The sequence below is a fragment of the Mytilus californianus genome, unplaced genomic scaffold (genome assembly GCF_021869535.1).
Source record: "Mytilus californianus isolate M0D057914Y unplaced genomic scaffold, xbMytCali1.0.p SCAF_2, whole genome shotgun sequence".
NCBI classification, from domain to species: Eukaryota; Metazoa; Mollusca; class Bivalvia; order Mytilida; family Mytilidae; genus Mytilus; species Mytilus californianus.
The window spans coordinates 39083463-39100270 of NW_026262668.1; the positions used below are offsets into that span (position 1 = coordinate 39083463).

Below are 16808 nucleotides of genomic sequence, written 5' to 3' on the forward strand. Positions count from 1 at the left end.
CGGATGAACAAACAGACCTGTGGTATTTCTATGTCCCCCCGCAACGCATTGTCCTAACAACTTCAGGTTAAATAATAATTTACTACCTCTTTTGGAGATCTACTTCTGACAACAAAGATAGTCTTCTGTTTTTACCAAAAATTTAAAATGGAGAAAGCTGAAATGTAAGATATCTGTCTTGTTATATACTTAGCCTTCTGCGGGAACATGATAGTTTTAGTTCAAATGTACAGCAAACATCTTTTAAATAGCTACACTGGTGATTTTTGTTGAGTTTTGATGGTATGATCATGGTATAAGATTTTTTAAACATAATAAAATATATGAACATCTAGCTAAAATAAGGTCACCTAGTGCTGTGATTTCATTATTTTATTTTTAAATTCAGGTATTACAAGCCATCAGTGAAAATACAGATATAGCTTATACCATTGCAGCTGAAGCTGCTGGAGGTATTGTGGCAGCTCGGGACTTTGTTAATCTACGAAGATGGGGAGAGAGAAATGGACAATATTTATCTTTAGTTACACACACAACTTTCTCAGGAATGCCTCATCAGAAAAAATATGTCAGGTATTACAGTAATTTGTATAATATAATTCAGAAATTTTTGCTATCTTTTAATAAATGTGAAATAAAGGCAGGATAGGTTTTGCAAAACAAAAACTATGCAGAAAGGAGTAGGTCCGGTAAGACTCCCTTTTGGCCCCAAAATATAGCATTATTACAAATTTGTTAAAATGTAAACTTTTATCTACTTATTGGAAAATAGAATACTTTTGCTACATAAATATTGGCTGTTGACAAGACAATGCACACGTGTATGCATTAGGTACTAGCATCATTTATTCCTGCAAAATTACTGAAATCTTCACAATTTAACATTTGTGCTATTTTTAGACGGTTTTTGTCTAAAATGGAAGTGGCTGCACTTGTGTTTAGTCTTAATATTTGAATATATGCTGAACTTGATGATATTATATAACATATATAAAGGTTGAAACTGAACACGAATGCGGCCACTTTCATTTTAGACAAAAACCATCTGAAAAGTGACGTTTTGTGGCATATTTGATAGATTTTTCATATTTAAGCTTGAATTTGAGCGTCTTTAATGACCAAATCAGTTCAAATCTTTTACAAAAAACTAATTGAATCTACTGAAGTACACACTTAAGTGTTTAAAAAGTGTCAAAAAATCTTTAATCAGATGTACTTCAAATTTTAGGCCAAAATTAGCCCTTACCGGACCTTCTCCTTTCTGAATTTACAGTATTTAATATTTTAGCTTACCTTGTCCACATGGTCAACATGAGCTATTTCCACCTATTGCTGTCAGTTGTAGGTCTGCCCATAAACTTTCTAAAATTTCATTTTTTCTTCTGCAACTGCAGTATCAGTTTGAACAGAAAAGTGGAAAGACTTGGCAGGAGTAATGGATGGAAGATATAAAAAATTCCCAAAGAATATCAATTACCAACACTGCTTTCCCTTATGCATGTGCCTTTTTAACAGTTAGTGATTTTCAATACATCAATGACTATATAAGCAATAATGAGCTGTCAGAAAACGTATTTTACTATTTAGGTTGCACATCAGTTTGCAAGAATATAGAAAGTGTGAATTCAATAGTCCCTACCAAGGTGTTGTGACTCAATTATTAAGCATCGCAGAAAGGAGCGAAACCAACAATTTTACGAAAATAAGTTTTATTTTTACAAATATACAAAAGTTAACTCACAGTCAGATATAACGAAATTGATAATATTGTCTAGTTTGTTGAATCAGTAGAGAGTGACAAATTAAAATATCATAATATATAAATGGATATACATGTATAACACGACCCTCCTTAAATGAAAAAGTTTGGATACAATGCAATCTTTTTAAAACTTTAATATTCAGTTATTGGAATATGTATTATTTCTAATTTAAATTCTTTTAAAATAATTCCAATGTAACAACCTTTGAGTGGATTTAATTCTGATTCTTATCAAACTTCCTAGAAAAAAACAAACTGGATGTTCAATAACACCGCACATACAAATGTATTTAAGAAATACTTTTATCATAAAATATACTAAATCTAAGCATCATATCGAAAATAAAATGTAACATTACAATATACATATCTTTCTACAATGGATGACTAAAATACAATACATTATTGGCTTTCTTGGGGCTACCCATTCATTTAAAAAAAAAAACCAACTTTATAATTTTTATACGCCCGTTTACGGGACGTATTATGGTATACCGTTGTCCGTCTGTCCGTCTGTCCGTCCGTCCGTCTGTCCGTCCGTCCGTCTGTCCGTCCGTCGTCAACATGTCGGACATTAACTCAAAAACGATTTAACCAATTTGCATAGAACTTTGGTGAATTGTTTATATCTATTGACGTGAGCTCCCTTTCGTTTTTTATAAATTTTAGATTTTACGTTTCCTAGTTATGGGGTTTTATTCATTAAAAAAATGGGGATTTTCCAGTTTTCGGACAATAGCTCAAGAATGCTTTCACCAACTTGAAAGAAATTGTGGTGAATTGTTTATATCTATTGACATGAGCTCCCTGTCGATTTTTTTAAATTTTAGATTTTACGTTTCCGAGTTATGGGGTTTTATTCATTAAAAAAAGGGGGATTTTCCAGTTTTCGGACAATAGCTCAAGAATGCTTTCACCAACTTGCAAGAAATTGTGGTGAATTTTTTATATCTATTGACATGAGCTCCCTGTCGATTTTTATAAATTTTAGATTTTACGTTTCCGAGTTATGGGGTTTTATTCATTAAAAAAAGGGGGATTTTTCAGTTTTCGGACAAAAAATCAAAAATGCTTTCAGCAGTTCTTATGAAACTTTGGTGAATTGTTTATATATCTATTGATGTAAGCTCCGTTTAGAATTTTATAAATTTTTCATTTACCATTTCTGAGTTATGGGGTTTTTTTCATAAAAAAGGGGGGAATTTTCCAGTTTTCGGACAATAACTCAAAAATGCTGTCAGCAATTCTCATGAAACTTTGGTGAATTGTTTATATCTATTGATGTAAGCTCCCTTTACATTTTCATAAATTTCTAATATGACATTGAGAATTAATTGAACTTTATTTGTTTATAGTCTGACAACAGATTTACTAAGTATTGCGCAACGGCACAGTGTATTGCACAACAGCAAGAAATCTTTCATTGAATATAAATTCAATTCGTATAACCAATTTCAAGTTCTTTGACTACATTTATTCAGAAACCTATAATATGTCAAATATTTAATTACAATCCAAATTCAGACCTGTATCAAGCTTGAATATTGTGTCCATTTTTGCCCCAACTGTTCAGGGTTGGACCTCTGCGGGCGTATCCAGCTGCGCTCAGCGAAGCAGTTTATTAATTTTAGGTCCCATTTTAAAATTGGTCTACATTAAGGTCCAAAGGGTCCAAAATTAAACTTAGTTTGATTTTAACAAAAATTGAATTCTTGGGGTACTTTGATATGCTAAATCTAAACATGTGTTTAGATTTTTATACGTCCTTTTACGGGACGTATTATGGTATACCGTTGTCTGTCCGTCCGTCTGTCCGTCCGTCGTCAACATGTCGGACATTAACTCAAAAATGCTTTAACCAATTTGCATAAAACTTTGGTGAATTGTTTATATCTATTGACGTGAGCTCCCTTTCGTTTTTTATAAATTTTAGATTTTATGTTTCAGAGTTATGGGGTTTTATTCATTAAAAAAAGGGGGATTTTCCAATTTTCGGACAATAACTCAAGAATACTTTCACCAACTTGCAAAAAATTGTGGTGAATTGTTTATATCTATTGACATGAGCTCCCTTTCGATTTTTATAAAATTTAGATTTTACGTTTCCGAGTTGCAGGGTTTTGTCGAGCCTGCGACTTTTGTCGCAGAAAGCTTGACATAGGGATAGCGATCCGGCGGCTACGGCGGCGGCGGCGGCGTTAGCTAACTTCTTAAAAGCTTTATATTTTAGAAGATGGAAGACCTGGATGCTTCATACTTTGTATATGGATGCCTCATGTTACGAAGTTTCCGTCAGTCACATGTCCAATGTCCTTGACCTCATTTTCATGGTTCAGTGACTACTTGAAAAAAAAGTTCAGATTTTTTGTAATGTTAAATTCTCTCTTATTATAAGTAATAGGATAACTATATTTGGTATGTGCGTACCTTGCAAGGTCCTCATGCCCTTCAGACAGTTTTCACTTGACCTCGACCTCATTTCATGGATCAGTGAACAAGGTTAAGTTTTGGTGGTCAAGTCCATATCTCAGATACTATAAGCAATAGGTCTAGTATATTCGGTGTATGGAAGGACTGTAAGGTGTACATGTCCAACTGGCAGGTGTCATCTGACCTTGACCTCATTTTCATGGTTCAGTGGTTATAGTTAAGTTTTTGTGTTTTGGTCTGTTTTTCTTATACTGTATGCAATAGGTCTACTATATTTGGTGTATGGAATGTTTGTAAGGTGTACATGTCTAGCTGGCAGGTGTCATCTGACCTTGACCTCATTTTCATGGTTCAGTGGTCAAAGTTAAGTTTTTGAGTTTTGGTCTTTCTTTCTAATACTGCATGCAATAGGTCAGCTATATTTGGTGTATGGAATGATTGTAAGGTGTACATGTCTAGCTGGCAGGTGTCATCTTACCTTGACCTCATTTTCATGGTTCAGTGGTCAAAGTTAAGTTTTTGAGTTTTGGTCTTTTTTTCTAATACTATATGCAATAGTTCAACTATATTTGGTGTATGGAAATATTTTATGATCTATATGTCAGTTACGCAGGTTTTATTTGACCTTGACCTCATTTTCAAGGTTCATTGCTCAGTGTTAAGTTATTGTGTTTTCATCTGTTTTTCTTAAACTATAAGCAATAGGTCAACTATATTTGTTGTATGGAAGAATTGTTAGCTGTACATGCCTGCCTAGCATGGTTCATCTGACCTTGACCTCATTTTCATGGTTCATTGGTCAATGTTTAGTTTACTTGGTTGATGTTAAGTTTATGTGACAGTTGTAATAAAGCTTTATATTTAGGACTATCAACATAATATCAATGATTGGTAAAGAAGGCGAGACATTTCAGCGTGTGCACTCTTGTATTAAAAAAAAGGGGGATTTTCCAGTTTTTGGACAAATACTCAAAAATGCTTTCAGCAGTTCTTATGAAACTTTGGTGAATTGTTTATATCTATTGATGTAAGCTCCCTTTAGAATTTTATAAATTTTACATTTTACATTTCTGAGTTATGGGGTTTTATTCATTTAAAAAGGGGGATTTTCCAGTTTTCTGACAATAACTCAAAAATGCTGTCAGCAATTCCCATGAAACTTTGGTGAATTGTTTATATTTATTGATGTAAGCTCCTTTTGATTTTCATAATTTTCTAATATGACATTGAGAATTAATTGAACTTTATTTGTTTATAGTCTGACAACAGATTTACTAAGTATTGCGCAACAGCACAGTGTATTGCACAACAGCAAGAAATCTTTAATTGAATATAAATTCAATTCATATAACCAATTTCAAGTTCTTTGACTACATTTATTCAGAAACCTGTAATATGTCAAATATTTAATTATAATCCAAATTCAGACCTGTATCAAGTTTGAATATTGTGTCCATTTTTGCCCCAACTGTTCAGGGTTGGACCTCTGCGGGCGTATCCAGCTGCGCTCAGCGAAGCAGTTTATTTTAAACTGTCAAAATACGAGTAAAATGAAAATTCCTTAAACAATTAGAAAAAAAACTGTACAAAAAAGTTATACATACATACATTACCTTACAATGCTTGGGAGATCCCCGCAACTAATTTATACTGTATGAAATGTTCACCTGGGGAAATCTGGGCAGGTGTAAAGCTATATAGACTAAAGAGAATAAATGACCTAGGGAGATCCCAGCAGAATAAAAATAATACATTAAAATACATAATTGTTCCTGGGGAGATTTCAGCAGGAATTAACCTATCTGATGTATCATTGAATTGGGGGAGTATAATTTCCCTTGAATTATTAAGGCCAAATTAAATGAGTTCATAAAAATAAATAAGTGAAAGCCCCCACGAAATAATATTAATGCATTCGAATACAAAAAAAATTACTATTGGTTACATGCAAAATATAATAGAGTTTATTGCGAACCCAATGATACTTTTCCAAAGATTCACATGCAAGTTACCTGTCAATTTACACCCCAGTTCTATTGTTATACTTCATAGTTTCTATTTCTGAAACAAGTGTAAATTGAATAGATCTATTGTTACAAATAACAATGGATTTTGACCACAGGGTGTGACGAGCGGCATTTCTCGAAATCCCTGCTTTTTCTACATCCCAAAAACACAGTCCATTGTTATTCATAACAATAGAAATTGTTTTTTTAATAGCATGAACATAACAGATTACTAAAAGTATTCACTACAAGTTGTTTCAAGACATATTAAAAAAAAAACATATTTCAGGAAATTCCAATTGCGAAAATAGTAATTAGCATCTATTTTGAATAAAAAAAATCATTTAAATACTCATTTGCTTGAAGCTAAAATTTTAATCCCATATGGAAATGTCTTAAAGAACATACATGTAAAGAACTTTTATTTAAATTATACATTAAAAACATATAACTTTCATTTGGACTAAGTCTTAATCATAAAATAAATATTAATGTTTGGATTGTTGCAGAATAATGATGGCACCCAGGGGCGGATCCAGCCATTTTTAAAAGGGGGTCCCAACCCAGGATAAATGAGGGGGTTCCAGTCATATGTCTCCATTCTAAAGCATTGATCGTAAAAAAGGGGGTTCAAACCCCGGACCCCCCTTCTGGATGGCCCCAAAAAGGGGGTTCCAACATATGCAATCTGTATTTTTGTATGTTAAGCATATCCATCGTCGGGTTTCTAATCCAGACACACATATCCATCAGTATGTTCGAATATGAAAGATTGTTTAATGTTGAGAAAGGGGGGGGGGGGGGGTTATTTACCTGAACAACCTGAACAAAAAATTGAACTGTCAATAATGAAAATACATGTACAAATACTAAATAAGGACTCAAAAAACTGCATGTGGTGTTGTATTTATTCAATATCAATAATTAAGTCTTCCAAACAAAGTTTGGGAAGACTTATTGTTTTTGCTCAGTTCTTATTATTCTTCTTCTTCTTCTTCTTCTTCTTCTTCTTCTTCTTCTTCCTCTTCCGCCGCTTTTAAATTTGAACTTGTCCGCACCCGTTCTCCAAAACCACTTGTCAGATTAACTTAGGGTTTCACAATATGTTAGACTAACATGTCTAGTGGTGCAATCAGGGTTTTGTTTGTGCAATGGGGTTTATAAAGGGGTACTTTGAAGGGCAAAAAGAAAAGACGGTTTTACTATAGAACCCTATGGGATTTTATTTTTTTAAATTTTCAAATGATTATAAATTGAAAACCGTTTGTGATAGACACAATCTTTTTAATTGAAAATGTTCTAAATGATAAAGCCCATTAAATGAAATACAGGGTTAGTCCCCAGGGGTCACCCCCACCCCCTGCCATTTAAGAAAGTTCTAATATCTTGTAAGTGGTCAAGATCCCCACCCCTAAACCATATATATTCTGGTTTGTCATGCTAAGATGGTTTGAATGATATACAGGGTTAGTCCCCAGGGGTCATCCTGACCCCCTGCCATTTGAGAAAGTTCTAATATCTTGTAAATGGTTGAGATCCCCACCCCTAAACCATATATTTTCCTATTTGTCATGTCTCAAACATTTGAATGACGTATACGGTCAGTCCCCAGGGGTTCCCCCCACCCCCAATGTTCTAATATCTTGTAAATGGTTGAGATCCCCACCCCTAAACCATATATATTCCTGTTCGTCATGTAAAAAACATTTGAATGACATATAGGGTCAGTCCCCAGGGGTTCCCCCCACCCCCAATGTTCTAGTATCTTGTAAATGGTTGAGATCCCCACCCCTAAACCATATATATTCTGGTTTGTCATGCCAAGATGATTTGAATGATATACAAGGTTAGTCCCCAGGCATCACTAATGCATATAACTTTACTGGACCAAACCAATTTTCACTGGACGTTGCCCAATGTCAGGCGACCCTGGGAATTACGAATTATGGGAGCTTCGTTTGGGAGACTTCGTAACAGCATCCTGTTACAATCATTTCTTGTTCATTTTTAAAATTTTCAATATAAACACTGATTTAAAAATTATAAGTTGATTTCTGAACAAATTTTTTATATTTTCCCTTTTAAAATTTGCTGTTTTTTTGTGTGTTTGACAAATAAAAACTTGAAAATTATTGTGTTTAAATTAAGTTCTTGATAAATGTATTCTATAACTGAACAACAACAAAAACATGCAATTTCATTGGAACAATATTAAATATTAATTTCTTAAAAATTTTGTCAGAAATAAACTTTTTATAATTAAATCAGTGTTTATATTGAACAGATTGAAAATATATTATTGTTTATACATAATTCTCCAGATTAGAAAATATCCCATTTAAACAGAACTCTGGTACTATGATGGACTTAGTCTTGTATGAAGATTTGTCTCATTGGCACTCCTACCAAATCTTTTTATATATTAGCTTAATCATTGAATAAAAAACAACCAAAATATATCATCAATAAAATTAATTCAGCCTACGACTAAGGGCACCAGTATGTATGAGAGTGTGTGTACTGTCGCTTGTGGTCCTGAATAATCTTGGAGAACCAACATATACCAAAACTACAATTACTAACTGTATATAACAAAGATAAGATATAAAACTAAACTATTTATTAAAACAAAAAACTAAAATTCACTAAGGACTAAAACATTTTCATATAATATAAAAAACATAGTTAATAGTAAAACATTTACATATTAATACCTTGATGTAACATTTGGCTTTCTAGGGCGCTACTCATTACAGTTTCTGACGAATAACATACACAAAATATATATTACTTATGCCTGTGGTAGATCCGAGCAGACAAAACATACAAAAAATATATATTACTTATGCCTGTGGTAGATCGGAGCAGACAAAACATACAAAAAATATATATTACTTATGCCTTTGGTAGATCCGAGCAGACAAAACTAATTTGAGAACCTGTGGTAGATCCGAGCAGGTGAATGTGAATAAAAATAGATTCTGCCGTAGATGCCAGCAGGTTACCTAATGCGAATAACAATAGATCCTGCGGTAGATGCCAGCAGGTGTACAATGTACTTAATAATTTTAAATATGTATAAATGAATTGGGGGAAAATAATTTCCCTGAAATTATGTTGTCCAAAATGAGCGAAATTAATGAGTGAAAGCCCCCAAGAAAAGATACATCAGATATGATAAAAAAAACTATGAATAATAGTACCTTAAAAAAAAAAAAAAAAATACAAATTATATATATATGTAAATATAACCCTAACCCTAACCCTAACCCTAACCCTAAACCTATGTAAATATACATATATTACAGTGTTCTCCCCAGGCCGATATGACGCTGCGGTGCCGCAGCGCCTTCATAATATTTTTGTAAATCCCGCAGCGTCTTAATTGGCCGCTGTCCCTTGATACTTGATCCCGCAGCGTGTTAATTTTCACATTTTCATTATAAATGTTGGTTAAAATTGTCAAGTTACTGATCACCGCTGATGGGTCGGTCAGTGTTACGCAATAACTGATAATTAGTTTTACCTGAGCCACGCTTATCTCAGCCTTATCGGACTATGTTATCAGGTAATAGCTTAAATGATCATCAAGAAGATAGATATTTTTTGAAGAAAATTAAAAATTTTAAAAACTTCAGTGCAGAAATTGAAGAAATAGATCGCAAATACATTGTATTTACGCATCGTGTGTGTGATCACTTGACCATTTATATAACGAATTTTTTCATTGGTCTAGAAGAAGAATCTATTTAAACACGACCAATGAACGTGTTGAATACACATGATAAATTTGAATACACATTGCTAAAGATATTTACGATGAAAACTATGAATGAAAGTATTAGTAGTTGAAAAAATTAAAATAAAGTTTGATTAAAGATAACGAGGAGTGATTTACTTTAATAGAAAGTGAAAAAATGTTGCTTGCAAGGTAAATTCGTCTGAAACTGTCATATTTTTAGAAATAAAATGATCATTGAACATCGATCGTGAATCCGTGCGTCGGGATATATGTGACAATCAACACGGGTACAGAATCGCCGCAGCTTCTGTATAATGTCACTGGTAAATAATTTCAATGGTTTTAACTTTAACGAATTTGTAAAGTTTCGTTTATATCTATCTGCCAAAGATAGGATTAAACAATAATACGCACGGAAGCGTAATGTGAAACTACGGAAACTGGGCAGCTGTTCATTTATAAAAAAAATTTGTTTTAAAAAGTTGTATACCAAATATCTTAACCATATTCGATTTTATTAATTCTGAATGAACATGTTCTCTGCAAATAACAAAGGGGTGAATTATAAGCAAAAGGTAGATGATGGAAGTAGAAGTTTTTTTCCACACCAATGACTTCTAATGAAAAGTGGAATACACCTCCGTCTACACTGTCAGTATAAGCAGATTTCATTGCTTCTCCTAATCCCAACCAAGCTCAAGTTTTAGCAATTGATAAAAGCAAGCACCATGTTTCTGGTTTCAATGACAAGTGGCTGACTGAGTTTTCATGGCTTAGAAATGTTAAAGGGGGTATAAGCAAAAGTTATTGTGAGTGGGGGTTTAATTTTTAACCCTGAAGAGGATAAAGACAAAGTTGGGGAACAGACTGTCCAACAAGATAACACTATCTTGAAACAATATCCCTAGAAGGAGCAGAGAGTAGAGATGAATATTTATATTTTGACTTCTTTAATTGACTGAATATAAATAACTTTTGTGTTTAAAATCAATTTATTTCATATATATATTCTTGTAATTCATTAATACTCTGCATTATTAAACACATAACACAAAGCATTATAATTCATATTGCATGTCATGATTTATGACTTATTGCTTCAGATCACAAACGTTCACTCTAAAAAAAGAGTTACGCGCCCTTGAATTTTGCGCCTTAAAAAAATCCTGGGGAGAACACTGTATATTTAACCTCACATGTATGTACAAACAATATGAAATGATGTATAACATCTACTAAGAGAAATGTTCACTTAAAAACACATTTTATCTTGAGCTGCATGTATAGTTTTAGGGTTGGTTCTAATATAACGCATGTAACAATCAGATGACCATCTACCTAAAGTTTGAATAATGTGGTCTTCAATTCCTGCAGCAGCTGCAGATGAAGCTGCTCCTATTCTTAATGAATGCCCACAAAATTTATCATCTTTATACCCAAGTCTAATAAAATGCTCCTCAGGGCGCAGCTTGATACGACCGCAGAGGTCGAACCCTGAACAGTTGGGGCAAGTATCGGACACAACATTCAAGCTTGATACAGCTCTGAATTTGGATTGTGATTAAATATTTGACACAGCATAGGTTTCTGACACAGAATGAATGTGGTCTAAGAACTTAAAAGTTTTAAATTGGACATTCACCTATTATGGTCCAATATCCAAAATCTAAATACATGGTTAGATTCAGCATATCAAAGAACCCCAAGAATTCAATTTTTGATGAAATCAAACAAAGTTTAATTTTGGACCCTTTTGACCTCAATGTGGACAAAGTTGATAACGGGGCCCAAAAATCAAAAATCTAAATACATGGTTAGATTCAGCATATCAAAGAACCCCTTATATTCAATTTTTGTTGAAATCAAACAAAGTTTAATTTTGGACCCCGATTTGGACCAACTTGAAAACTGGGCCCATAATCAAAAATCTAAATACATGTTTAGATTCAGCATATCAAAGAAACCTAAAAATTCAATTTTTGTTAAAATCAAACTAAGTTTAATTTTGGACCCTTTGGACCTTAATGTAGACCAATTTGAAGACGGAACCAAAAATTAAGAATCTAAATACACGGTTATTACACATGGAGATCCATTCACTTAAACTAAAGTTAGAGTGCGAAAACCAATGTGTCTTCGGACGACGCCGGACGACGACGACGACGACGACGACGACGACGCCAACGTCATACCAATATACGACCAAAAAAATTTTAATTTTTGCGGTCGTATAAAAAGTAAATCTTGCAGCAAAGAAATATAGCGATCCCTTAATAAGGGAGTATGGTCATAATCATCGTTAACAAACAAAGGCGACTGAGGCTTAGCTCCTAAATCAGTTCTGAATTTGATATATTTTCTCAAGGTAGCTACAGGGTGAAAAACATTGTTTTCAAAGATAGTAATATTTACACCTTGCCTGAATGGATCACACTTAGAAGAATGTAAATGGAAAACTAAATTTTTTAGTGACACATCTAAAGAAATATCTTGAATTGAAACAATGGTATCCTTAGAAAAGTCTTTACTACGACAAGTAAATTCGCCACATCGGAGGAATTCCAAAAAAAGCTAAATTAAATGCGATTTGTAGCATTAAATCAGAGACATATAATACATATATTGTATTATATGTCTCTGATTAAATCAACCAATGGAGAAAATACCTTAGATCTTAAAAAATTACATAATTCTTTTAAAATCGAAATAGTAATAGGCATTCGTTTAGGACGTTTATTACACTGAGACTTTTTTAAACCTCTTAGAATGCACTGCAAACAAACAGTATTTGCTAGCGGGTCTGAATGACCCTTTTTTTTTAAATAGTGTCTTATACCTGCTAAATACAATTTAACAGTTGAATGTGCTAGTTTTAACGAATTTTTACAAAAGGCAACAAAAAAAAAATCAAACAATTTTCATCTATATATATCTATATATCCTAAGAGCTTGTTCTTCGCTGCCCGTTGCAGCCGTTGGCAATGCGTTAGTTCTCAGAGCGGAGTAGGCTGTCTCCAGGTTGAAATTAAGACCATTGGCATTGTTTACTTCTTCACTTCTTTTACTTCCGGTTGAAGCGAAAGTAGGAATCCACGTATTTCCGGTTCTCGTTGTTGTTGTTGTCCCATCACGTGCTTCTACTGTTCTCTGAGTAATTAGAGTGTTGACTTGGCCAGTTAGTGTTGTCACATTTTGTTGCAAGGACTGCACTGTCGTAGACAGCCTTGAAACAATGTTTATTAAAGTTCTATTGTTTGTCTCCACAGATGCATCTTGGGATGCCGCACTTCCTAATAAGGCGTCGTGCACGTGGTCATTGATGGTGGTGTCTGTGACAGTGGAATTCTGGGATCGCCCACTACCCAATATGGTGTCAGCGTGGCCCTCGGCGTTTCTCCCTGCATCGGAAATAACATTTTCTCCAGACTCTCGTAAAAGCCTGACCAATGCCATCCTCCTCGAATTTTGAGGAATTCTAATCCCTCTTGCGTTAAGTTCTTGTCTTAATCTGATTATAGTCCAGTTTTCAGGCATTTCCGGATCGTAATGCACGTGTGTCCTTGTCCCCGATCTACGAATTGGTCCCATGATGACGAATAACAGAGGTTTAAAATTAAAGCAGAATACAAATATAATCCAATTTTGAATCGTCTTGATGATAAATTGAAAGTTACAAACTCTGGAGAAAAACGATGCACTATCAAGACTATGAAGCACAAACTTAAAAAAAAGTACCTTTGTGGCTGATCCTGAATTGTTTAAAAACGTAAATCCGAATTACTGGAAACAAAACACTTATACTTAGTGGATGAATGTTAGTTTAAAATAAACATACGAATTCTGTATATATATAACTCCAAACAGCAAATAGAATAGAATATTCAAATTAAATCTCAGAGAAACAAAATATGGCTGCTGAAACTGCAACAAGCTTTATAAAATGACCACCTATCCCTTCAATATCTATAATGTGATTGGCCAAATCCTTATCTTATCTCTGTAGACAAAAATAACTTATCAAAGGTCTTGCTAATATTAAACACATGATGGGACAGGGTAAAAGATGATGAGGACAGAACAAAAATGTATAAACTCCAATTTAATACATTAAATTCCCAATATTGATTAAATACGTACAATATTGGATGCAGTTTATGCGAGTTTATACAACTATTTCCCCAAAAAGAGAAGATAATTTTTTGGTCAGGTAAATTAATCAATGAGTGATAGATTTCTCCTAGAAGAAATTTAAAGGTCCCAGTGAAAAAAACTACACAGAGAACAATAGCTATTGTATTTATTCAATAAGACAAGAGAATAGACAAAATTTTAAATACCCTGGTCAAGAGCAGACTACTCTGTGGAAAACTTTCATTTAGTTCACAATAAAAAAAAACAACATTTTCTTCTGTGCTTTACAAATAACTCCTTATCAGTTCTAATATATCTAATATAACAGTCAGAGGACTATCAACCAAGTGTTTAAATGATATGATCTTCAACTCCAGCCACTGCAGCTGAATTAGCGGCACCAATTCTGAACGAGTGACCACAGAAATTGCTTCGCTATAACGGATTTAAAAGCTCCCTTAAGTAGTTAATGAAAGTTTCCATAGATAATGGCCTTGTATCAAAATCGCTTTCAACTAATAAAGGAAAATTTTGTAAGGCTCCCATTTCTAAGCGATACTGCAAGTGTAACAGTAAATTTGGTCCGGTAGTAAAATTTGTCCGCCGGACTTTTTTTCCTAGGTAATCAAGTCCGTGACCATAATTTTACTAGGAAATTAAGTCCGTGGATAAATTTTCCTAGGAAAATATGTCCGTAGCTAGTAAAATATGTCTGGCACCTATTTTCCTAGGAAATTTTTTATATTTCTGTATTCTCCTTTTTTGTATGAAAAAAGTCCCTTTAGAAGTTTATTTCTTAAGACATTACTTAAATTAATCAATATCAAAATCAAGAAAGGAACATTTGTGATTATGTACATCATTAAAGTCTGTGATATTAATTTTCCTAGGAAAAAAAGTCCGTTTAATTATTAAAAAACACCCGTATTTTGATAAAATAGTGAAATATCAATGCACAACTGTTAAACAATTTAAAAACATACAAGTTACAAATTCCATTGTTTACTTGTAAATTATTTCTTTCATTACAAAATTTCCTATAAAAATAAAGGACATGGACGTTTTTACCTAGGAATATTAATGGCCTGGACATGAATTCCTAGGAAAATGAGTCTGGGCAGATAAATTTTATTAAAAGATTAATGCACAACTGTTTAACAGCATTGAAACATAATTAAAAATTCCATTGTTCACATGTAAATGATTTCTCTCATTACAAATTGTCTTATCAAAATAATGAACATGGTTGTGTTTACTTAGCAATATTAATGGCCTGGACAGGATTTCCTAGGAAATTTAGTCTGGGCACATAAATTTTATTAAAAGATTAATGCACAACTGTTAAACAACATTAAAACATAAGAATTAAATATTCCATTGTTTACATGTAAATGATTTCTTTTATTACACATTTTCCTATTAAAATAAAGGACATGGACGTTTTTACCTAGGAATATTGATGACATGGACATAAATTCCTAGGAAAATTTGTCTGGGGACATAAATTACTGACATCGGACTAAATATACTAGTAAACTCTGTAACCATGGACTTTTTATACTAGTAATATTTGTCCGCCCGGACACATTTTACCAGGACTAATTTATCACTTACACAAGTACTGGGTACTTATTCATAGTGCCAACTGGTCCAAATATATCATTCTCATTTATGATTATATCTACTCCTACTCGAAAAGGGTCAGTCTTAGATGTTCTTAGTTTTAACACATATTCATCATGTATTAAACTGATCTCAATATCATTAATTAATAAGCAGTTCAGATAATCATCCTTACTGCTACAAATGAACCCTCTGCATCAAAGAAAACCGAAGAAAGATGTCTAAAATGCACATACTTATGGGTTTTGGACAGGACAAAAACACCCCAACAACAATATTATGTTCATCAAGGATCTATGAGTTTCAATGACTGTGAAGGGTAAATTAACATAAGCACTTTTTAAAAATTTAAATTACATATATGCATATATTATGAGTTTACTTTGCATACAGGGCTTTAAGTAAACTATGCTTACTGTAAACTGTGAATTTATGCTGAGTCATCATATTTAAGGCCCTGAATTTTCTCAATCTTTGTGAAATATTTATAAAACTTTATATATTAGTTAATGTTATTAAAATCTCTGGAGATAAACCAGATTTGGTGAAATTCTACATGTTCTCTTTTTTCACCCAATATAGGTTGCACTTTTGTAAATTTGGCCACTATCCATGTGTATTTAATTCTGGTAAAATTTCCAAGTTGTGTCTCTATGAGATGAAACATAGCTATATATATAGAGATCATATCTTGGGACCAGTAGATAAACAAACAAAATATCTATGAATATTAAATATCTCCCCAAAAGAAGGGTTGTTTGTGAAACAGCTGTATTTACAAAGTGCAACCTATAACATTTCATATATCTGAATTGAATATTTAGGTTGTTGAAGCTTAGGCTGTATGTTTGAAAGGCATAAATTTGGTTTAAATTCAGATGATTTAGTCAAATTTCACTAAAATCAACTTTAAGCTTATCTGGGTTGTAAATGTTAACACTTTATAAAAAAAGATTGACAAACAAAGTTTTATTCCACTTTTTTATGTGTCTTGTCATCAGCTTGTAACATTTTTTATCTTGAAACAATGAAACTTAAAATTTGGGGCCAAGTATGGCCCTCACCAAACTTACACATTTATAAGAAGTTTATGGAATACTTTATGAATAAATAT

At 33.0% G+C, this 16808-nt stretch overlaps 1 protein-coding gene across 5 annotated transcripts in view; it reads left to right on the forward strand.

The window, feature by feature from the left end:
- LOC127727930 (stAR-related lipid transfer protein 3-like) overlaps positions 1–16808 on the forward strand; it is a 191169-nt gene that overhangs the window by 168088 nt on the left and 6273 nt on the right. For all 5 annotated transcript variants that reach the window (XM_052235087.1, XM_052235089.1, XM_052235088.1 and 2 more), the window contains one exon: positions 389–573. In XM_052235087.1, coding sequence (XP_052091047.1) covers positions 389–573 — 185 coding nt within the window. The remainder of the gene's footprint in view (positions 1–388; positions 574–16808) is intronic.